The sequence below is a fragment of the Nelusetta ayraudi genome, unplaced genomic scaffold (genome assembly GCF_046127955.1).
Source record: "Nelusetta ayraudi isolate G7.1 ecotype Tasmania unplaced genomic scaffold, CSIRO-AGI_Nayr_v1 ptg000006l, whole genome shotgun sequence".
NCBI lineage: Eukaryota > Metazoa > Chordata > Actinopteri > Tetraodontiformes > Monacanthidae > Nelusetta > Nelusetta ayraudi.
Genome location: NW_027466056.1, coordinates 2,064,791 through 2,090,000, shown reverse-complemented (window position 1 = coordinate 2,090,000; position 25,210 = coordinate 2,064,791). Strand labels below are relative to the sequence as shown.

Genomic DNA, 25,210 nt, shown 5'->3' with positions numbered 1-25,210 from the left:
TCAAATTAAGAAATCATGCAGCACCACCACCGACTAACCACTAGGAGGCAGCACAATCAAAGGCACGTCAAACAGCTGCAAGGGACAGGAAATGAAGCACAGTGAGCCACAGCGGTTCCCGATCAGAGGCACAGTCGCCCCCCCCCCCCCCCCCCCCCCAAAAAAAAAAAAAACTGATTCGGAAATTATTTCACATGTCAAGGCCCCAACACATTTCTCATAGTAAATCATCTCTCCCCCCCCCAACCTGCAGCTCTGCACTTTCACAAAAAAACAGATTCAGAGGAAATAATCAGTCCCCCAAAAATGACAACGATGAACGTTTTTTTTAACCTTTTGTGCTCCGCAACGTCAAAAGCGGCTTTGGTAACATAGAACATAAAACCAATTCAAAAAAAGAGTCAAAAAAGAAAAACAAGTATCAGTCAAAGCTTTTTGGCAGATGGTTAAACTGGTGAGTCGAGGTCACTGTCAACCCCCGACCCCCCCGAAACCCCTTCTATTGCTCCAATTGGACAACCAATGCCCGGCCCGCCCGCCGCAAAAAAAAAGCATCAGCCCCGCCCCCCAACAAGCATGACACTAAAGAGTAAAGAGTGAACATTTAGAGAAAAGACACATGACTAGCTGTCTGGTCCTTTTCCCATTATTAAACCTTTTGCTGAGGACACCCGGGTGGTGATCAACGCTACAGCGTGGACAGGCAGACAAGAGAGCTGCACAAATTCACAGCAGCAGATGAACGAGTGATGGAGAGGACAAGGGTTATATATGTATATATATATATATATATATATATATCTTCTTCTTCCCTGGCCCAAGTCTCCTCCTCCAGCTCATCAAGGCGTTCCCAGGCCAGCCGGAGAGACACCGTCCCTCCAGAGTGGCCCGGTTCTTCCTCAAGGCCTCCAAACCGCCCCAGTGCACACTGGAGGTCCTGGCTCGATGAAGACAACGTGACCACACCATCCGCAAAAAGCAGAGACGCAACCCTGAGGTTCCTGAACCGGACCCTCGTCCCCCCCCCCCCCCTCCCCCCCCGAGCCCCGCCTGGAAATCCTCAATAGCTCGTAAACGCATTGTTTGGCTCGATTTCTGTAGAGCTGGATCATCAGTACCAGCGCTCTGTTACAGTACACGCGGGCGGGTTTGAGCGCCCAATCGATATTTTCATACCAAACTTCTACCGGCATTTAATCTTCTGGATGGCAACATGTGCTTTACAAACACATCTGCTGAACTGTGCAGTGAAGCTTTTTGTCCCTTTTTTTTTTTTTTTTTTTAAATAATCTTTTTTCTGGACATTCTGTTCCCCACTCAAGTCTTTTCCAAGTCAACGCGACTTCCACTCCGCTCGCCTGCTTTCATCTAGAAAGACTCCTGCTTGCCACACGTTCCCTGCCAGACTGCTCTCCACTCTTCTGTGTGAGGAAGACTCTCCGGCAACGTTTCCAGTCTGACTTCTAGTCGTCAGCCTTGCCTGCCTGAGTCCTCATTAAAGATGCTTCCAGCTTCCACCCGCATTGTCTGCTGCAAATGCGATCGGGTCCAAAACACAAAACAAAAATCAAACAATTGGCTCTACATTCAGAATGTATTCGTGCGACCCACTGGACATCAGCTAGGAGCAGAAGCAGAGTGCCGTTGACGGTGAGAACTAATTGCACATCGAGCTTCCTCCTTCCAAACTCCACCCATCGTCTCCACCGCAAATCAAGGCAACTCGGTCCCATGAAATTTCATAAAGCCCACCGACCTCCGTTCGGGGGCGACGATCGTGCTACACATACTGCATGTCTCTCTCTCTCTCTCTCTCACGCGTGCACGCACACACACACACACACACACACACACACACACACACACACACACACACATGCACGCACGCACACACACACGCACTAATGAGTACGCTTTGAGTGAAAGACTCCTGAGATTCTGGGACAGACGGAAAGAAACTCTCACTTCCCTCACGTGTCTGGAAATTGGACTTGGGTTTTTTCTTTGTGGATGGACATCCCGCTCATGGTTCTGGAGACCCAGAGTGTTGGAAAAATAACTATTAAGTTATTAAACTGTAATTCACATTCAACTTTTTGAAATTCCAGTCAGCCTGGAGTTTTGCAGCTTGTATTTTTTTCATCTTGCATATATACATTCTGGGGAAAAGTAGAAGAAATTGCCAATCCTACAAAATAAGAGTTTTTTGACTTGTTTAACAGGTTAAATAAAAACTGAAACATACACATATATATAAAAAATAAAGTTTAAATATAAGTTAAAAAATAGCGAGCTCATTTGAATTACTTTGGGTCTCTCTCCATGCATGCTTGCGCTTGTCCGGGCCATCCCGGACTCAATCATATGTTTGACTGTTTGTGCTTGACGTGCGCCTCTAACGGAACATTTCGGACTTGAAAGGCTTCACGCATCGGCTGACAGACGACTGGACGGCGACACAGCGGCTTTCATCCGCTGATCAATCTGGCCAGGCCTCTGTGGACCTCGGCCTGCACGGGGCCGTACTCCACCACCTCTCCGTCCACTGTGATGATCCCTTTGGGCGACTGGGGCTCCAGGCGGAGGGCCCGCACCTTGGCGTGCACCAGGTGCTGGCAGCTGGTGGCCAGGTGCGCCCCCTTCTCCATGGCCAGGAAGAGCTTGAGCAGGGCGCCCCGCGAGATCCCCGCCCGAACGTAGAACAAGTGGATGAGGCCGCCGTCGAGGGAGAAGCCCGGCGCCGCCATCAGGTCCTCGGCCAGGTGGGACTGGTACATGGCCAACGCCAGCACAAAGTCCTCCTCTGGCACTACCACCCAGTCGTTGGGCAGCTGCTGGTCCAGCGGTGCCAGCAAGGAGTCTGCCGGTCCGCCGAGGGACCTGTTGGTGTTCTGGGACGGAGCGCTCTCCACCCGCCTCACCTTGAGGGAGTTGTTGGAGTGGCACGAGTTGTGAAAAGTCGTCTCGCTCCGCGCTTCCACGGTCGTCTCGGGACGCTCGTCGCAGCGCGGCGCCGTCGGGTTCTTCTTCGGGCTCGCCCCGCCGCTGCCGCCGCAGTCCTTGGCGGGAAGGTAGGCCAGCTTCCCTTTGTAGACTCGCAGCGAGGCCAACCTCACCAGAGTGCCCACAGTGAAGCGGGCGGCGCCCACGTGGCGGTACTTCTCGCTCTCGATGTCCACGTCGGCCACGAAGCCCCACGCCAGCGACAGGAAGGAGAAAACGCGGCGGCCGGACGACAAGTGGACCGACACCACGTCCATGGGGGACACCAGGCCTTTGCAGAGTAGGAAGCCGCAGCTGGTCAGCAGCTCATCGCCCGTCACCGGTGAAGCTCTGCAGAGACCATGAGAAAGGTGGGTCAGTCCCATCGGGAGGAGGAACTCCCCAGCAGGTCTGAGGGTGAGTCCGACTCGTCTCAATGAGGAACTGCAGCACTGCTGCTCTCATGCAGGTTTTTCAGGCTCTTACGATGATAGTAAGACGGGACGATAGCACAGTTTTACATCAAAGGAGGATTTATCTTTCATGTAATCAGGAGCAAAGTTTTAAGGGCACTTTAAGGAAACATTTCCATTTCCAAGAATGTACAAAAACTGCTGCAGGGGTGTTTGCAGTCTATTGTCTAAGATGTAGCAGCCACTCCGAAATAGCTTATCTGAATAGATTGTTAGAATGCCCGTCTTGGCCTTTGATCAGTAACCGTTCTTCAGAAATGCATCTATCACAAGGCATTAAACACAGAAAAACAAAACACCTCCTGCCAGCATGGTTTCAACAATCCTAGCACAGATCAGAATCAAGGTGCGTCCAACAAGGTGCAGCCAGAATAATAACAGGAGGGTGCACTCATCATCTCTGGGTTTGGGAAGTGGGCCAAGGCCGGTGTGCTTTCAACTGGAAAGATCTGTTTTGGTTTTGTTGTTGTTTTTTACTCCATTGTAAAATAATGGAGTCACTCTGGTGCTACTGTGCATTGTGTATGTGTGTGTGTGTGTGTGTGTGTGTAGTTTGGTGTTAAAGGAACAAATCTAATAGGCGGGACAGAACCAGCTGATGGACCTACACACATGTCAAGCCAGTCAGATGACAAAGACCATCTGGCCAGAGGTAGACGAGGTAGACACACACACACACACACACACACACACACACGCACACACACACACACACACACACACACACACACACATGCTCTCTCTCCCTCTCTCTCGTTCGCTCTCCCTCTCTACTGTTACTACCCACAGCCAATTAAAGAGATGGCTGGTTGTCTCGGTGGAGTTGACTTGGAGCTGAGGCGCTAATCTACATATTCATCATCCTGAGGCCATTCACCATGCTGATTATCCAAAACACACACACACACACACACACACACACACACACACACACACAGCTTTTCAGTGAATTGTGTATGCTTTGGTTACTTCAGTAGGACATCTCTATTTTGTTAGGCCTGGATTTGGACTTGATGATCAAGACCCGCCCGAGATCCAGTGGAACACTAGAAACCAGGAAATTACCTCAACATAGTTTTCACTATGCTTTCTTACCATTGAACGTCACTTAATTGAAAACTGCGGGCCTCTAAATTGATACTGAAAGTGGAAAAAGGTCCCTCAGTGCACTCACACTGCACTGCACTGCACTGCCTTCCTGCCCAACCACGCACCTAATGCAGCCTACCCTCAGGGTCCGTATCTGCAGCGTCCATATGTAAAGGCGCCAGCGGGGGCAGAGTCTCTGTCACACATCAAAGTGTCCCACCTGCCTCTTCAGACGGGGCTCCGCCCCCCGACAGCATGTTCCAGCTCGTACCCGTTTTGTTTGTGCACAGAAATACATTAAAGCCCCACTCAGCGAACCTGTTCACTGCATTGCATAATACCAGATACATTGTAGCCGTCACTCGTTTGATCCACGCAGCCTCTCTGAACCCTTCATTCAGCTGGGAATAATACCAAACACCCTCTGGCCAGAGCCCGCCAGAGAGAGAGAGAGGGAGGTTTTCTGGATGGCCCGGGTGTGTGAGTGGACGGCCAACAATACCAAGTCTGGTCCCTTCCTGTCATTGTTCCCGCAGCTCAGGCAGGGGGGGGCCATTGTTTGATGGGAGGCTGATGGCCAGTTCCAGTCCAAGTGATGATGGATGGATGTGGCTCTTTGCTGAAGACAGCGCCAATGTTTCTACATTGTTTAAAAGTGCCAAATTTATCCTCCATTAATTCAGGAAATCCAGCTGAAAATATAATTCCACTATAGCATGAGAGGACCAACGATGCAGCGGTGCAAAAGATGATGGATAGGTCATGGAAATCTGTTTGTTTTGAAGAAACAAACAAACAAACAAAAAAAGATGAACCACGTGAAAATCATTCAGCCCAGAAAAAGCCAATGAGGCTTTAGGAACTTTGAGGAATTTCTCACAATTTGATCATTTGATCATTTAAAATAATGAGCAATTACCTGACACTAAAATAGTGCAACTAGGAAGTAAAGAATTGTGTGTAAATCACATGACTTTATACACAAAATATACGTCTGTCCTGCTGCACTGTTTTGTTTAATCTTGCTGCTGTGGTTTTGTTTCTCTTCTTGGTTCTCAATGAACAAACTGCAAACAATTGTTTCAGTGAGCAAATCATAAATAATAATAACAATAAGATGACGAGTGTGTTTTGCCGGACCAGAAGGTGATCCCATGTGTGACTGTCCAGGACCCAAAGTCTGCAGGCCCGTTAATTGCTAAAGGTAGCTCTAATGCTAAACTACGGAAATGTAACTTTGTATTGTAAGTGATGGCATCCTCACACTGTTACTGTGTGTCCCACTGTTGTACAGAAGGGGAAAAAAAGCAAATGAGTGTCACAGCAAAGCACCTGGAACGATGTGACCCTGACCGGGTGTCACCAAACTGGCTCAACAGGTTTCTGCAGAGCTGTGAGACTGCGTTCAGACTGCAGGCGAATCAGATTCAAATCAGATTCCTTCTCAAATCCGATTTTTTTAGGGCTGGCTGTGCACACTGTTTTTAGCAAGTGTGCAAATGGGATGTGGCTCTGTTCAGACTGGGCCACGTGATTGACTGTCGGAGCGGAGTCGTCGTCCAGCGCGTGCAGTGCGTGACGTTGCGATAGACGCCCTCGAGCTTGGCTTGAATGGAGCTGCCTTCCCACAGACTGATGATGAGGCAATGAGTTTCCTCCTCTGTCCAGGGACTGACTGCTGTTTTCTACTGCTTCTGGGGCAAAACCCATCAAACCAAAGTTCAATTGTCATGTATTTGATTTGGATTTGGACATCGTTTCAATGCTACAGTTGGGTTTTTGAAACCAATCGTCCAAGTATTGAAAGTAGATGTTTGATGTTGACGGAGGACTGTGTGTGGTGCTCACCCAGAGTAGTGGTGTACAGATGCAGCCAAGGCATTACCAGACCCCCCTGGGAGGATCCCTAGAGGGGTCTTAATGGCCTGCTCCCAGTCTGGTCGCTCCATTAGCCCGTTGATCACCTGACAGAGAGAGAAGACACAGGTCTGAACAGGGAGCGCCGCCTCTAAACAATGTCCCATTACTGACAAATATAAATCACCATTAACATCTTTTGTCTATTTATAATATCAATAATGTCTTCAAGGACAACTTTTCCAAACAATTGTAAATCAGAAATCAACTTTGCCACATTTCATGTTTATCAACGCTTCATTTTGGTCAGCTGGAAAAGAGGAGGTTGGGATTGTGTTTCGTAAAGTGTGCACATCCACGTCCTGTCGTGTGTAAGTGTCTCTCTTCACCTCAAACAGGAGTCCGTCTCCAGACATGATGACAAAAGCATCCCACTGCGACAGGTCGGCGTCTCTCGCCAGCTCTCGCGCGTGGTTGTGTCGCTCTGAAAAACACACCGTGTACAAGGATTATTATGAGAACCTGCCAACGTTTGCAACACTGGATGAATACAGAGTGCAGTCGGTTGCACTGGAAGTCACGCGCGCTCATGTCTCACGGTCTCCTTTAAATCGGTGCGTCTGCTTTCCCACGCTCTTAAAATAACGGCCTAAATAGACAACAGAGACCTCAGGTAATGGGATCCCTCTGTCCAAACCGAGTGGCCCAGTGTGAGGAACAGTAGACGGACGGACAGACAGCCTTCACTGACGTGTCCACCCCACCACCAAGTGGATCAGAACAACTTAATTTCCCCGGAGCTTTCCGTCAAATGAATGTAGGTGCTAGAAATCTGCTGAAGTGGAGCCTCGACGACTGAGCCAGTTCTCTCCCCAGAGTCACATCCTGATTAACGGGACATTTATGCACAGAAGGGGAAGAGGCCGAAGCGGTCGTCCTACCAAAGCAAACAAGCAAACAAGGTTCGGGCTGTTTATACATTTATGAAAAATGATTAATTATGTAAAAATCACCATTTTAATTTTAAATTTAAATTTTAAATGCGGGCAAAAGTTTTCTGCAACATTTTCAAGGTGACATTGAGTGTGTGTGTGTGTGTGTGTGAGCAAGTGTCGGTCTGCTCTCTGCCTCCTGTCTCCAGTGTGAAGGTGAGAGGGCAGGAAAACTGCTGTTGCACAGGAAACAAAGTCAGTCAAGTGCAACCGACTGATCCTAAACCTCCCCCGATGAGGCTCAGGAGGTCTGAGAGCTTCTCCTTCCTTTCCCCCTCCTTTTTTTTTTTTTTTTCTATTTAAACCTAAACAGTATAGGTGTAATTCTCATTTTCTGTGAAGGGAGAAACACTTCCGATTTTTTACCGCCTGTGTTCCTCAAAATTCATGTAGAAATGATGTGGACTGAGTCCTGTATATTGCAACAGAAATCTGTTACATAGAAATCCAGATATACGTATGATGTAGTTGATTTATCCAATGCCACTTTAAAACGAACAACTTCTTCTAAGAACACATGCTTTTGTTCAGATCTTTGCCCACAAAGGCACCCAGAGAAGTTTGCTAAGTTGGGTTTCTGATACGAGCCTTTGTTCGTACCTCCCCTCCTCTAAACGCTGCAAGTAGAGCAATCGATCCCTCCTCATCAGTCCGGTCACATCACACCTCCCTGTCTATGCAGATTGCAGTGTGCCAAAGACGATTGAGGGGGTCCCAATCAGCAAGGATGCTGTGGAGCAGCGACTCCAGCAGTTTGGAGCTCGCTTTGACTGACGAGGGAGTGAGGCAATGGGTGAAAAACACAATCAGAGGAGACTTAAGAGCAGAGGAGGAGTGGTGGAGCAGTCGCAGTGGTGGAGCAGTCGCAGTGGTGGAGCAGTCGCAGTGATGGAGCAGTCGCAGTCGCAGTGGTGGAGCAGTCGCAGTCGCAGTGGTGGAGCAGTCGCAGTGGTGGAGCAGTCGCAGTGGTGGAGCAGTCGCAGTCGCACTGGTGGAGCAGTCGCAGTGGTGGAGCAGAGGAACGGGGGAAAGGAGGAGAACTACAAACGCAGTGGTTTTGTTTAGCTAAGTTGCTTCCTCCCTGTGGGCTGAGGCAGTGGCTGGTGACTAACTCGTTAACAGTCATGCAGATCTCTGCCTCACGCACAGCGACGCAGAATGAGCCCCAAGCTCACACGGAGCTCTGAGCAACTGCATGTCAATGCTGCAGTCTTGGTCTTCCTCTGGCGTGTTGAGAACAAAGTGATGTTGGCTGTACGTCCGTACACAGTAACATTTAAGGGCATTACCGATACAACTTTTTTCCCACTTGCCATACGACAATATAATTACAATGAAGACATTGCAGTCTTCCGTATTGGCCGATACCGATATCGGTCCAAGATCAGCATGACATTATTTTGTATTGTGGAATGTTACATAATAAATAAGCTTGATTGCACTATATATGCTATATTAATTCTTTATACCAGTGTTTACAAGGGAGTCCAGAGGGCTCCGACCTCCCCGTTTAACCCATGAGACCCCTGAAAGATTTATTTTTGCTTTGAAGGCTCACCTTGGATTCACCTTGGATTCACCTTGATGATGGAGGGAAATTTGCCTACATTTGCAACTCAAAGTCGTAGGTCATTGTTATACAGAATTAGCCTAATGTATATGCCATGTGGAGCCTTAAATGCCTTGAAACACAAAAATTACAAAAAAATATATTGTTTCTACATTAAAGGAGTTGGAATAATGAATAGAATAATGATGGTTTGATTTTTTTTTTCATTCTGAAAAAATTGATTAGCTACAGCTATATTATGACTTACTATTAATATAATCTCCTCAAGTTCGACGGGCCATAGTTTGCCCATGCCGGGTCTGCACTCACACACTATGCACACCAACTCTGTCCATGTCCTGTTTCACTCCAGCCATCGCTCTTCCTCCACATCCCTCCCGAGGAAATATTCAGTATCCTTCCTGAATTGGAACACATTGATATCCACACGTCCAAACCTCTCTGGCTTCACCTCCGAACATCCCTCTGATGTTCTCAATCCTTGATCCTGTCCATCCAAGCCGCTGCCAAAGGGAATCTCAACATTTTCATGTGTGCTCTGCCTCCCGCTCTTTTCCTCCGTGTCTCTCCACGACACTAAACAGCTGATCTCACGCTCTCCGTTGCTCTGGACTGTTGACCCCCACAAACACTTCAAAAACCGTCTTGACTTCTTTATCTCCAACGCTTGCGACCCCACCTCTCCCACTGGGGCCCCGGCTCCCTGCTAACCAGAGGAAGACCAAAGACCAGAGACGTTCCTGGAGGGGATATCGTTGCATGCATCACTCTGCGATACGGCGTATCAGATTTGCTCAGATGACTTTGGGCATGGGAGATAAGCAATGCACCCTGGTTCTAATAATCCAGTGTGACAGACGAGAGACAGGGCCCCCTGCAGGAATGGCACAGACACCTTGGCCTCCACACAAAAACCCACAGAGAAACACTACAGAACAGAACACACTTGGACATTGAGCATCTCTCTCTCTCTCTCTCTCCCCCTCTGCACCAAACCCCAGCAGCGGTTCAGTCATCCTTCATCCGTCCTCGGCCTCTGGCAGGGCCCACAGCTGCCACACAAGCAAACGTCCAATAGTGCCTCCGCTACTCGAACTGACGCGCACACACGCACGCATGCACGATGTCAAAAAGTGGAAGTGACTCGGCGTTCCGATTCCAAACGGCTAAAGGGGGGTTGCAACTGACACAAAACGCATGTGAATGGACCGGCATGCTGTTCATGAACACGCAACGTTATGTTCAGAACAACACACAAAAAAAAACCTATAACATAAACTCTCCTGAAATTATTAATGATCATTGATCTATCAGGCATGGGCAAACTATGGCCCACGGGCCATATGCGGCCAGATGAGCTTTTTAATCCAGTTCGCCGAACTTGAAGAAATTATATTAATAGTACGTAAGTCATAAAATTGCTTGATTTCATCCATTGTGTCAGTGTTTTAAAAGCCATTTCAGAGAAGAGCTGAATACCGTTGGACTTCAAAAGCAGATACTTTGTTGTAACACTTTTGTTAATTTTTCAATAGACATTAGAGCAACATGTTTTCTACATATCCCATGATATATTTTCAGTGCTTTTTGATCAAGTTACTGACATAAAAAGGTGAGTGCAAAACAGGGGGCCATTATTACACGGCTTTCCAAATGGGACAAAAAAATAAAAAAATAAAAGATGTATAAAAGCTGAGGTGAGGTTGCCAGTGACAAGGTTGAAGAAAAATGTCACGTCCAAGACCAGGTGAGGGAATCGGCCGGAATGGAAAAAAACTTGGGGTTGTTGGGTAAAAGCTGCAGTGTCAGAAGCAGCCACGCGCCTCGATACTTCTCGCGCCCACCAAGGGTTGAATCTCATTTAGTTGGGATGAGAGAGTGACGCTAGTATTTCACAAGTCTCCCGTCTTTAGCTTTTGGAACCATCTCCCTTCTCCTGCACATGTAGGTCGGCGTGGGATTATGCTCCACCCTTATGCATTCTTCAGGATGAACTTGTCAAAGAGTGCTTTTCAGAAATGACAAACCTCAGGTTTCCCCCCCATGGATTTTCAGCACAGCGCCAAAAAAACAATCAAACAAACCCTAACATCCCAGACTGCTTCTCTCAGTCTGCCTTACTTTCTCCGTCTGTGCACCTCACACTGTCACACTTGTCTGTTTCTGCCTCTGCTTATTAATGTATAAACCTCCACGGAGGGGGAAACTTGACAGGCGCAGGGCCTCCTCCTGTCCTCTGTCATATTGTGCTCTAGAATCACCGACTCCGCTCATTATTATGAACATGATTACAACATCGAATCATGCATGTGATCATCATCATCCTCTCCTCCTTATGTGTGTGAGTGTGCGTACATTTATTACATAATGGCGCTATAGGCAGGGGGATCAGAGGCAGCTGATAATGTTATGATGATGATGGCGACTGCACGTAAACACGAAGAGGATAAAAATCAGAGGGGGAGGGGCCCAGGTGGGGGGTGGGGGGAGGGGTTGAAGAACTAAGACTATGACTAAACTGTGTTGTGTATTTGTCTCAGTTTAGGCTGATGGTGGGATTACCAGTGTTTGCTGCTGTTTAACTTTGTTGTCAGTGACGCTTACAGATATTTGCTGAGGTGTTGTCGGGTATTAGCAGTTACCTTGGCAACCCAGCAGTTCTTATTTGTCCATCTTCCACACAGTTTTGTCAACCTTCAACGCATAATCAACCCGAATAGAATAGAACACAATAGCAAATATATATTTACACCTTATGAACAGCAGGATGATTAACAGTTATCTACATAGTACTGACATATAAATAAGCGTTTTATTGCACCTTCATGAAATGTAAAAAGGTTAAGAAGATGATTTACGTAATAATAATAATAATAATGAATATTCAAAGATTTTTTTTCGTCAGCCATCAAAAACAAAATATTAGTAATAAAGAATGGCAGCCGGCAGAATCGCTGAACTTTACTTATTATTGGGAAATTGAATATTTGTTAAATAGAGGACGCACATCCCGTTAATAATACAAGTACAATTAATGTTTAACGCAACAGTTTTCAGTTTTCTGTTTTCAATTCCTTTTTATTTTCAACGCCGGAACGTTTCAAGAGACTCTCAGTGCGACACCACCCGACGCTGCCCAAGTTAAAGGCCTCACCGCACAGCACACAAAGTCTGGACCTTTCTTCCCCCCTCACATTTGACTGAACAAAGGCAAAAACCAGTTGGATCTACAAGGTAGCGTGTTATTTAATATCTCGGACCACATTCTGGTTGTTTCTAACCACGTGGGAGAGGCGAGGAGAGCGGCTGCACTGGGGTGTGTTGACTCACCGGTGATGACCAGCGTGTGTGGGACTCCGGCCTCGTTGAGCAGTCGCTGGATGCAGTTGTTGTACATGGTGAGCGCCTGTCCTTTCCCACTCTGCGGGTTCACCAGCAGCATCATGCGGCGAGGGCGAGACAGCTCGCTCATGGAGAGTCCTGCAACGCAGTGAGACGACTACAGTGAAGACCGAGCTCAGGGCCACTCCATGGATTTTCTCTTGTCCCGTGTTTTTACTGTCACTTGGTGTGTTAGGTTGAAAATTCAACTTTTCACTTGTGCCAGGAAACTGATGTGATTCTATGCGTTTCCCACCCGTCCAAACACCAGTATGTATGTATGTATGTATGTACAGTGGTACTCAGAAAATGAGAATTTCCTGAGGAGGTTGTTGTGTTTGCCCGTGTGTGAACTCTTCTGAGCCAACAACCCAACACAGACTTTTTAAAGGCTCAGGAGCCTTTTGCAGGTGTTTGGGATTCTTTGGACTCTTTGAAGCTACAAAGCTGAAGCTTTCCACAGTATTCTAATTTTCTGAGTTTGTGTGTTTGTGGTTTTAATAAGCTGAAAATCTTAATCAGCAAAGTTACAACAAGGAACAGCTTGAGATGTCAATTTGTGTGGAATGGCTCAATTAAATTTGTTGCTTTCATCTTTGATGTTAAATTTCCAAAATAATACAACTTTTACTTGATATTCAAATTTTTCGGGTAGTACCTGTATATATACACACACTGTACATCTCAGATCATGGTGCAGATCGCTGTACGTCTCTGGTGTCTTTCCTGGATTTGTGTTTTCTTGGATTTATTTTGCTTTTGAATCATCTTTCGTTTGTTCATGGAAAAATAATTCTTCTTCTGTTCAGAACTGCTGCTCAGAGTTGTGTGAATGGTCTTCTACCTCCCACTTACACTGAGCGTGACACCTTCATTTACTGCACCCCTCAGCATCGCAAGAAACACAAACTCAAGACATCTGATGAATGAGAAAGCACTGTGCAAAGGCTTGATGCAGGGAGAGGCCCGTCGATCAGGTCCACAACCCACCCAGCCAGGTTACTCACATGGCTAATCCACTTCCAGCTAAATTACAATGGTTGCAATGGAATGCAGTTCAACAAGTCAGTTAAAAAAAAAAGAAGATCTGACCTGGTCTAACCTGATCCACCTGACACTTTTCATGGACTATAAAGTTTGGACACACCTTTTCATTTACAACTTTCTACACTGCAGATAGATACTGAATCAAATATATTTGCAAGATGAATGTCATTACGCAGCAAAGAAAAACACGTTCAATAACTCTAAATATGCTTTAAATGAAAGGTGGCTATTTTGAAGAATTTAAAAATAAAACGTGTTTGAGTTATTTTACACTTTGTTTGCTACATAATTCCGTGTGTGTTTATACGTAATTTTCATGCCTTCAGTGAGAAAGTGCAATGTCAGTAGTCATGAGAGAAGACTCTTCACTGCTGGTGTTGTTGCTGTTGGGATTCTCCAGCTAACGGCTGTGACTGGAGTTGAGGGTGTCTTTCATCATAAATGAATAGAAAAACACTGCAATTCAGTGGCAGCGGCAGATCAGACGTTTTGCTGGGGAAGGTGTGGAGCCCTTGTTAACTTTACTGTTAAAAAAAAAAAAACAACTACATCAACAAATCCCGATGCATATTTAAAGTACTGTTGTTTGTCCAACTGCTGTCATGTTCCAGTGACCATAGGATCATGTCTGACACCCAGCCTGCAGCCTTGTGCTTCATATGTCACCCGTGAGTAGTACAACAGTATGACACAGTATAACGGCGCAACCCTCCCACGTGCTAAAGATTCTCTCTGCTGCACTGAAACAAGCCTTTCGGATTTTGCTCAACAGTCTACGTCGCGAGTCGAGCTGAATATCACAGGAATTGTTTTATTATTTGCTTTTACCAGGTTGGAGCAGGCAGGGAGTTGGCGGAGGAGAGGCTGAGTGGGAGGTCACTTGTTTTCAGAGGCCTGTTCACCTCTAACTAGTGTTGCAGTACTTGAGATTGTGGTCTTGGTCTTGAGAGCACTTTTTAAGGGTCTCGGTCTCCAACTGGGCGGACTCAAGACCAGTCAAGACTCATCCAACAGGAACTTTTTGACAAAACAAGCCTCAAGTGTTGTAGGAGCACCAAAATGAGTTGATTGAATCTGGAAATAGCCATAATGGGGCCCCTTTAAACTAGGAACCACCAGACTAGTAAGGCTGTACAGGTCCATCAGTGGGCATGACAGCTGCTCCTGAAGGCAGCTCCTGATCCCAATGCCTTTGTGCTACAACACTCACGGAGACTCTGCTCACCGAGTGCGACCCCATGCCACTTCCTGTGTGCCACCCCTCCCCTTCTCTGAACATTCCAGAGGTCACTATCTATGTACTTGTCTCTGTCTGTCCATGCTTTGTGTTTCCTCTTCTGTCAGCATCCGGTTTACTCTGACGTGGCACAAAGCAGGGAGAAAGTAGAGCCGGCCAAAATCCCAAGACAGCCCTCATATCACTGAACACCATGTCCCAATCAAATCAATGCTCAGGCACCTTGGTTTGAAGAAGAAAAGATTGTTGCCAGCGACAAAAAAAAACTTTATGGGCAACATGGTGGCATATTGGTTAGCACTGCCTCCACCCTATGACAGCTGGGAGAGGCTCTGGCAGACCTCCCTGACCTTGAGCTCAGGAACAAGCAGGTATTGAAAAAGGATGGATGGATGGATGGATGGATGGAAATTTTATACTAACAATGCCAAAACACACATTGTTACTGATTTCCTGCATACAGGAAAGACCTTCAATCAATCAATCAATCAATCAACTTTTATTTGAACTAAATCACATCCAAAGGCGTCTCAAAGCCCTTTGTACAATCAGATGTTTGATGTGACCAAGGCCGACTGAGTGTCCACCACTCCGGCAGGCAGGCCTGCTCACAGGAGGCCCACAAGCAATGACATCACCGGGCAGGATGGCCCAGACTAAACAACTTGGGCAAGAAAAGGAAAAAAAAAGCGTTGGCCTCTCAGATGAGACCAAGTGATAAAAACGACATTGACGCAAAAGAGAATTTAAGCAAATGATCATCCACACAGAACAACCAGCCAGCAGCAGCAACAACAACAACAACTGCCCCGGTATGGGGAGTAGGCTGTGCCTGCTTGATCAAAGATTACAGACGTTACAATTGAGCCTCTTCAACCGGGGACCACAAGTGAAATGAATAATGACTGGTGAGGGAGCTACCATAGGAAATGACAGGCTGGATGAAAGGGAAAAACCCAGGAGCCAGGGTAAAAAAAACTTTTTCCGCCAAGGATCCCCATAATAGCCGTGTTGGTGCATGGAGTCTGAGAATAGACAACTTTCTTCTCGTGGCCCAATGGGCTTCTACCATGTTGAGCAGGATGTGAACTTCTGCTCACCAGGCAGAAAGAAGGGTTTCACTCTAAACATGCTGCTAATACAGCAAATTCAGGGAACACGGCATAGTGATGTGTGTAGTATGAGTATTTAAAACCCTGAAAAATGGATGAAATACAGCTATTTTATTACTTACTTACTATTAATCGAATTTCTTTAAGTTTGTCGGGCGGGATTAGAAAGCTTAACGGGCCGCTTATGGCCCCCGGGCCATAGTTTGCCCATGCCTGGTCTAAAATCTGTTAACCTACAATCCCTCTGAATTTTTCCTTTCTTTCTTTTTTTTACGTCCTTAGGTAAACAAGCTTGTCTTATATTTTGCCAGTCTGTCATTCGGATCTCACACCGACGACTCATGCTGTGAGTGGCATATGCATGCCAGCGACAGTCACACTTGCTGGCGCAATCAGCTGCCGGGATGGAATCATCACTTTGAAGCGCCGCTCGTCTCTGGCTGAGCGATGGAGAAGCGATCCTGACAGGATTGTTGCAGGGGTAGTAACACATTTCACTGAGCAGCCCAGCTGTGGCCAATGTGCTGTTCCAGCTGGGGAAGTTCCACTCTGGGGATGAACACTAGGGCCATGCTCTGATATGATCTGAGGGGTTCAGGTAAGACTCTCTGCATGACGCAATGGCACTCAGCTCAGGATGAAGGGCAGCTTGCACAGCCCAGCGAGATTTCTTTTTAAGACCTTAGAAATGAAAAAGTAGGCTGTAGAAAAACTACAGCGTTCCAACACATCACTGATAGACAACAAGCAAATATTAAGACTCTTAAAAAAATCTTAATCTCGGGGCGACTGTGGCTCAGGAGGTAGAGCGGTCTGGCCAATGACCCAAAGGTTGGCGGTTCAAATCCCGCTCCATCCTAGTGTGGAGCGGGATCACATCACATGCAGTGTCTCAAGTTGTGAGCAGCACACAGGCACAGTGAGAACATGGAAAGTCCACACAGAACGGTCAGGAATAAAAGAACCCAGAACATCTGAGCCTCTTAAAAAGTCTCTTTCTGTTGCTATAAAATGCTCTCGACTTTGCTAGAAAAAGACATTTCGTCTCGCATCAATATTACAATACAGCAACTGTTTCAAAAAAAACAAGCTCAGTGGCGAGGCTTCATAGTTTAAAGTAACTTTCCTTCTACACGATTGGCAGAATTCTTAGTAATTGACTTATTTAATTTATATTCTGAAGGAAGTCCTTTAGCATCAAACACCTTCTCTTCAGAGTGCTTTGACTGATGGGAATGATGCTGCAAATGACCCGGGCCTTGTTCAGTGTGCCGAGTCTGAACACTGCTCATACTTGGGTTTCTGCTCAGCGATGCTGCGCGCAGCATTTAAGCCTTTACAAACACCCATTAGGAGGGAATCCAATTTCAACATTGCTGGAATTAATGGATTAACATGCATTTGACCCTGTTTACGCATCCTTGCCTGTAATACGCCGGGTACGTCCGGTTGCAGACTACAGAATGTTGACATTATTGGGCCGGACCAGGAGCAGATGGACGGACTGTTCTGGTGAAAACAGGTGCTTTAAAGTCTTTAACGCACCAACTGTGTTCAGCTCTTCATTGAAGTGACTCTCAGAACACTGAAAAATACATGAAGTACAGCTATCTTATGATTTCCTTACTATTAACATAATTTCTTCTAGTTCGGCAGGCCGGATTAAAAAGCTTTATGGGCCGCATATGGCCCCCGGGCCGTAGTTTGCCCATGCCTGATCTAGGAATTGCACAATGGTAGCAACACAATGAATTCTACATGTCTTCTGATTGTACACAGCACTTTGAGACAGACGCCTTTGGATGTGATTTAGCGCTGCACAAATAAAAGTTGATTGAGTAAAATTCCTGTCTACTTACTGATAAAGTAAGTCGTCACTCATTTATTTTAGCAAATAACAGAAAGGAATGAACGACACACATGTTGCTGTTGTTAGTACTTGTTGAACTTGTGGGGGGGGATTCCACTGGCAGTCTCACACCACTTTTGCATCGTCTATGAGTTACAGTAGGGTTCGGAACCGCGAGCCGGAGCTGCCCAGTGGACCTCAGTGATGCAGACTTTTTTTTTTTGACATGGAAATGGAAATGGACTGAGATGCCATTCCATTCAAAACAAACCAACAAACAGTTTTAAAATCAATCCTAAAGCAAGCAGGAGGCCACTGGAGGGAGGCCAGACAAGCTGCAGATCTGTGGATGAACTGAAAGCAAAGCGTGAGGCTACGACTCCCTGTCCACGCTGCTGTTTGTCAACGGCAGTGTGAAAGCTGCTCGGGCACATAGCAGATTTGTGCTGAGCCAGAACCACAAAGGGTGCGGAGGGAGGAGACGGAGACGGAGGTTGCGGTTGGATCTCGGCGCAGCACCAGCTGCTATATTAGGAGCGGCGCAGCGACACTGTGATGTTGAGGTTTTCATTAAAATCATCCTGCACTGGGTGTCAACCGCGTGTCTGTAATCTATCATTTGCATTGTCACAATACAGACGCACGTCGCACGCTGGGGGAGAGAGAGAGAGAGAGAGAGAGAGAGAGAGAGAGAAGCCGCTGGGGGACGGAGAGAGAAAGAGAGAGAGAGAGAGAGAAGCCGGGATGCAACCACCGTCTGTGACTGCGCAGGGATCCCACACGAGGTATTTTAGGCTGCAGAGTCGCACCAGGGAGGAGACGCTGGCTTTCTGCGTGAATCCAAACAAACATTTTGAATTAGGAACCGACCCGACTTCCCCCCCCCCCCGCCTTTCACTTCTGCAGAACATTGGACGTGGCAGCCAACGTAAAAAAATATGACACTGTGTGCATGAAAAACGACATCTAAATAAAATAGATAGAAAAATGTGCTCTGTTCGAGTGCACGGAGGAAACGGACTTCCCACTGTAAATCATCCCCTCAACCACCGCGAGTTCCTTTACGAGGCAGGGCCGACTCTGTCTGAGGCGGAGCAGCTGCTCTGCCAGGCTGAGTGCTCAGTAAGTGCTCGCTGTCCACGACACGCTGCTGAATGACTTTAAAGGCCAAGATGCTGTCCTCCAGACTGAGACGTGGATGTTGTTTTTAAAGCACTGCCGCAGTGAAGGAGTGTTTTTTTCTCTCGTTGCTTTCGCCAAATGGTACACGAGCGTTCCATTTCATTTGGTTCTGATCACAGCAAGTGTTTATGGACCCAGAGCTGCTGTGAAGCCCTCCCCCACCCCCCCCGGTGCTGAAGAGAGAGAGGCTGGATCAGAGGTCGCAACAACACGTCAGCAGGCTCCGTAGCAGCCGAGAGCCAGAGAGGAGGAGACCTCAGGGAGGAGACTGCTGCTATCCCTACTACACACATACACACATATACTGTACACACACGCGCACACACACACACACACACACACACACACACACACACACACGCACGCAAAAGCACATGCATGCACACAGACACAATGGGAAACACTTGGGATTTAGATTTAATGCTATAAGAATGCAAAACAATGTGCTAAAAAAAAATATCTTATGTTCAAAATTTTAACACCAACTGTCACAATGATATTTGAGATACATATTGCAGTGGGTTAGGGTTAGGCTAGGCTTGCCGGGCCTGGGACCTTCCTGTGTGGAGTTTGCATGCTCTCCCTGTGTCTGCTGGCTTCTCTCCAGGTTCTCCAGGTTCTCCAGGTTCTCCAGGTTCTCCAGCTTCCTCACACGCTCCAAAAACATGCATGCGAGGTGAAGTGGAAACTCTAAATTGTTTGTGCGTGTGTGAATGGTTACTTGTCTTTTTCTATGTGACCCTGTGATGAACTGGACAATGACTCGTCCAGGGTGTCACCCTGCCTTCGCCCTATGACGCTGGGGAGAGGCTCCAGCGGAGCCCTGCAACCCTGAGTGGGAAGGAGGAAGCGGGGATTGAGAATGGATGGATATTGAAATTTCTTCCGTTCGCTGACACTGATTGCAGCCAACAGTCCCGCTGGGAGACGGTGATCCCAGCGGCTGACACGACCAGAATGCCGACCGCATTTGGTCACGAGACTGTGAAAACAGCCAACCCTGAAGCGCTTTTCAAAGTGGGATGCAGGACCACCGTTCACCAGAGTCGAGACGGGAGATTCTGCTGCATTTCTCTCGAGGCTGTCAGTGCCTGCCCAGGACAAACTCTCCCTGCCTGAATAAAAGTGGCCAATGAGCACACGGCTTGCGAATTCAGACTCAAATTCAATAGATTATTATTATCATTATTATTATTATTATTATTATTATTATTAGATGACCCTGGGCATAGTATCTTTATTCTTCACTAATGCAAAGTCTGACGTAATGTCAGGAAGTTTCAACATTCTGGCCGTTACAGGCTGATTAATCACGGGGGAGTGTCCCTGAAAGAAACTGCATACTTCATCTTGGCACACACACAGACACACACAGAGGCACACAGAGGCACACGCCTCATTTCATTCAAGTCACTGTGACCAGCAGGTCACACTTATCGCCCTTTACACACCCACAAAGAAACACAAAAGTCAACACAAATACACTAAAGTAAGCACGTTAACGCAACAATGCCCAAATCAAAATGGCACAATCGCCTCACAGCCATTTAACATGTTCCATTCAGCGTGCGTGTAGCCGACTTAAGTGGTGACTATTGACTTTGTGATCAGCGAAGCCTTACAACACTTGGCTTCTCGTCAGATCTTATCTGCTCTTGGTTAACAGCACAATAGTATTTCCCACTCCACTGAGTTCACAGCCAAAAAGTGAATTAAAATTCTACCGTGACATTGTGATCTATGTGGTTTATCCAGCAGTAGCCATGCAAGTGACTTAGCTAATTAGTGGGTGGGGGAGCACAATGATTGAATCAATATCACCCATCTCTGCTTGCTGCACTCTATAGACTCAGGGTCAGGATAATCCCCTCTCCACCTCCGGTTAAAACAAGTCCAGAAGCAGTGCTATTGAGTCAATGCATGGCAAAGCATCTGAGGCCTTTATTGAGTTTTTTTTGGTTTGTTCCTCAGCGGGCCTACGGAAAACAGCAGAATGGGATAAATCCCACATTTCTACGAAATCACACTTCATAGAAAATCAGGTACTCGTATCATAAAAACAATATAAATTATAGTAGAATATGGCGCAAGTCAAAGCAAGCACAGCAAATGACCATGGTGTAATACGTGACTACACAGTATACAGGATCTCTAAATGACACTATTTATCCATAATGATAAAAATACCAACAAAAAATGTTGTATGTGTGTGTAACACAGTTCTACAAGTAGACACAATAGTCCCCACACACAACACGTATCCTTTCCATTACATATTAACTTTCAACGGAATTAGAAAAACAGTCAAGTCGCTCGCTGCCTTCGCTGCAGCTTCGGGCAGAGCAGGAAGACGACACCAGGTTGGAAACACACACACACACACACACACACACACACACACACACACACACACACACACACACACACACACACACACACACACACAAAAAAGCAAAATCCATGTCTCTCTTTGTGTGTGTGTATGCTGGATGTCATGTCAGAGACAAGAGCAATATTGATGGAGGGGTCAGACGGGCGACACTGATCTCATTTAGACTAATGGTGTGGATGCAGAGGCCCTGCAGATGATTTAGTGCACTGGCCGAGGCCTCTGGCACCATGAGTAACTCAGTGCAGGCTGCCTCGCAGACGGACGGCCGCAACATTCACCAGATATAGAGACGCACGTAGCTTCAAAACTGCTACGGATGACGAAAAGGATCAGAAAATTGGTACTTGTGCGCACGTAGCAAAAAAAAAATGACCAAAATGACCATGCACAGTATCAGGAAACCTTTCATTAAATTTCATTACATCAAAAAGCCAGGACTTTTCCTTGAAGGAAACCTCGAAAATCTGATTTATTGTAAGATTTTTTTTTTACATTTCAACAAAGTAAAAATGTAAAGCAACGCAATAAAAAAAACAGGTGACTCAAATAAATGACATTCAAAATAAGCAAGATTCATTTATTGCAACAACTTCTGCCCTCCACTATACTGTGTGAAATTGGAAAGTGAATCAATCAGTTAATCAATGAGCCTTTATTGGCCTCACATTTCCCTTCTTGGGATATGCACCACGTCTGATTTAGAGGAGCATCTTCTTCATCAGCAGTGGTAAAATGACTTCTTTTTTTTTAAGTGTGCCACCTAACGCTTGTCTCAGTGAACAAAGTCACAAATATAAATAACAAGTACTTGCACAGTCCGCATTTGTCATAGATCCAACTTTAAAGTCTTTTCTCCATTAAATAAGCATTTCAGCCTTTGGTCTTAGACCTTTCATGAAAAGTTCCATTAGTACATTAATCTAATAAACAGCTGGTATTTTTCATCCAAAAGAGGTCTCGCAGCTATACCTGATAGGAATCTAACACAACAGTTGCCAGTTTCACTTTAAAAACTATCCAGCCCCAAATAGGACACCTCATTTGGGTGACTGCTGAGTGAAGACCGTGACTCGGATTTTAAGATTACGTTAGCAAATACGTTCATTACGTACATGTAATGAAAGCCCGCTACCAAAACGAGAGCAAGTGGCATCGCGTTTCCGTGTAGTTTACACACAATCTGCCTCAAGACAATTTGGGAGGAGAAAAAACAAAATTGCTTTTAAGAAAATAGCCACAGACAGCTCGTGTTCCTAGACAAAGGATTGCAGTCTGGATATACTGGTTGTAGAGAGAGGTTGCATTACACATCCACAAAAGCAGTTAAAGCCAACAGGGACGTTAGCATTTTGGCTTTCGGTGGCAAAGGAACAAAACTTGTTAGGTCACTGTCTCAAGTTGAGCTGCGAGCGCTGGAGATAACAGCGCCCAACAACGATAGTGTTTCCTGAAAGCCTTTTCCTCCGCCTGACAGTGACAGGCAGTGGAGAATTGCAGCATATTTTGTCTCGTTAAAAATACATCTGTGCAGATGGGAAATTGCTATCTGGGTCAGCAAGTGCCTGTACCATGGCAGTGCGAGGGGGGGGGAGAAAAAGTTAGTGTGATGCAAAAATTTGCATTTTGTTTTTTCGTGTTTTTTTTTATTATTTTTTTTTTACCCTTGATAGCGCCGACAGACCACGAATGTTGTTGTAGGGTGATGCTGATAATGTAGGGTGACCCATCTACAGGGAGGACGAGACGAAGCATCTACACAACTCTACATCAATGAGTAACTCTCAGGCCTCTTCTATAAAACTGTCTGTTGGAAACAGCTTTCTTTATTGAAACAGCTGAAATATGAGTCAGTGCATAGATATATAAACAGACAAGATATTGACTTCCTGTCGCCAACCTTCCTGACTAATTGACCTGCCTGATTCCTGATTAAAAACGCTCTCACCTTCACCTAGCGTGTCTGCTGCACTAGAATTGGGTCCGGTTAAGATTTCTAATCCGGCCTGCCGAACTTGAAGAAATTATATTAATAGTAAATTAATCATAAAATAGCTGTATCGCAAACATCCCCCCCCCAGTTTTTAAGGGTCATGTCAACAAAGAGCTAAAATACTGCAGCACTTCAAAGACAGATATTTTGTTGAAACGCTTTTGTTCATTTTCAACTGTCAATAAAGTTCTACATATCCTATTATATATTCCGTTGTCCTCCTATGAGGCGCGTCACCAAAACACTCCATGCATCTGTTCCCGCCGCGGGGGGGGGGTGCCTCTGTCACACATTTAGAAACCTTTGTGATGCCATCAGTCAAAACGTTTGCCCACGCACCCCTGATCCAAGGTTAAGAACCTGTCGTATTCTCTCTCTCTCTCTCATGCCTCTGGAGCATACATTCTCATTTACTCAACGACAGGCTGACTATTCAGTAAAGGAAAAAAGAAACACACACACACACACACACATACACACACACACACACACACACACACACACACACACACAAAAATAATAATAATTTGTTGACTACAGTAAATCTGACCAGACGACAGACTGAACATGTCAAACCTGAAAACAACTTACAACTTCGAGGCAGTTGACAGTCAAGTCATCAACGAGAGGTCGCGAACCTCCCCGGAATGGTTCGTTCTCTCTTGTTAAGTGCTCGTTCAGAACGAGGCATAAATTACACGTGAGCGTTTCAATGGTTGGCGGACGAAACCGCCCCCCCGAACCCCCAGAAAATACCCCAAACTAACCAAACAAAACAGTTTACCCTAATTAGTGGACCATTTCTTAAAACTTTTTACACTAATGCGTGTAGCCGACGCTTGTGTGTGTGTGTGTGTGTGTGTGTGTGTGTGTGTGTGTGTGTGTGTGTGTGTGTGTGTGTGTGTACACGAAACGAACTCCCATCAAGAACTCATGCGGTGGGGCGCTACAGGTGAAATCTCCGAGGCGGTCAGTGAACCTACCGTCCCGCAGGTACTGTTGCCGGGCAGAACGCTCCCGGACGGCGCGAGCCCACTTCTCCGCCTCCTCCAGGTTGGCGTGCGGCTCCTCGAGTCCCGCGAGGCGAAAGCACTGCTCCGCTCGCTGGCGCGACGCTACGGAGCTCACCCAGCGGCGCCTCAGCGGGTAAAAGTAGGCCGTCAAGTAGGCTGCCGGGTCCGCCTTGTCGTCCTGGCGAAACGCCCGGCACCCGACGCAGTCCTTCAGGCTGAGCACCAACTTGTTCCGGCCGACAGGTGCCGGGTTGAGCCGCTGGACGGTGAGCTCCCTCTCGGTTAGGCTGACGGCGAAGCGGACTTTTCGGTTGCCCGTGGCCGTGAACTCCCCGTAGAGAGAAACGGGCTCGGTGCTGCCGTCCGGTTCGCCTGCTCTCTGGTCCATCCTGAGCGGACGGAGGAGGGCTCCGGGACTCGGGCAGTGCGGGGAAGGCAGCTGAGCCGCTCTCACGCCGCCATCCGAGCGGAAAGTGAGAGGAGCGAGTGTAGTAGACGTCCCAAAACTGTGACCTGCCGGAGCTCCCCAGCAGCTGTTGCGAACCTAATTGAATCACACTCACTGTATCCGGTTTGTTTTTCAAAATAAACCGAGTTTTTTGTAAGGCTGAGCAGCTTTGTAGAAGTTAGAAATGAAACGCGAATGAAAACGAACAGTGGGAAATATCGTGACGCTCCGCTCACTCAAATAAAGATGTAAACGATCAGATTATCGAGAGTTGATTTGCTCGACGGAAATGTGCTTGTCTTGATCTCGTTTTTGAAAGAATTACTGAAGAAGTTCCCTAACCTTGTTCCCTATTCTTTTGAATGCAGCACTATCGCATCACGTGCACAGACAGTCTTCAATTTACCTCGCCACCAAACGTTTTGCAGAAACTGGTTAGCAGCAGCGCATTCAATAACGTTGTAACGTTATCCTATCAGCTAGGAACTCAACACACGAAACATTTGCTTTATTCACTCACAAGAGATTCCATTCTATACATGAATTTACTTTGAAGACGTCACAGTTCTCAAAGTGCAAAATGAAGGAAGGGTGGA

At 46.6% G+C, this 25,210-nt stretch overlaps 1 protein-coding gene across 1 annotated transcript; it reads right to left on the bottom strand.

The window, feature by feature from the left end:
- Window positions 1-1,017: 1,017 nt before the first annotated feature.
- Window positions 1,018-24,677, bottom strand: LOC142880298 (sphingosine kinase 1-like). The gene is made up of 5 exons (XM_076014108.1): window positions 24,137-24,677; window positions 12,294-12,443; window positions 6,791-6,885; window positions 6,393-6,508; window positions 1,018-3,333 (listed from the first exon to the last, which is right to left on the bottom strand). The coding sequence occupies exons 1-5, from the start codon at window positions 24,552-24,554 to the stop codon at window positions 2,469-2,471; spliced, it is 1,644 nt and encodes a 547-aa protein (XP_075870223.1). The 5' UTR covers window positions 24,555-24,677; the 3' UTR covers window positions 1,018-2,468.
- Window positions 24,678-25,210: the final 533 nt, after the last annotated feature.

Coding starts and splice junctions, on each gene's coding strand:
- LOC142880298 (XM_076014108.1), bottom strand. CDS start 24,554: ATGGACCAGAGAGCAGGCGAACCGGACGGCAGCACCGAGCCCGTTTCT. Junction 6,886..12,293: donor ACACACGCTGGTCATCACCG/GTGAGTCAACAC, acceptor TGTGTTTTTCAG/AGCGACACAACCACGCGCGA. Junction 3,334..6,392: donor TCTGTACACCACTACTCTGG/GTGAGCACCACA, acceptor TGGTCTCTGCAG/AGCTTCACCGGTGACGGGCG.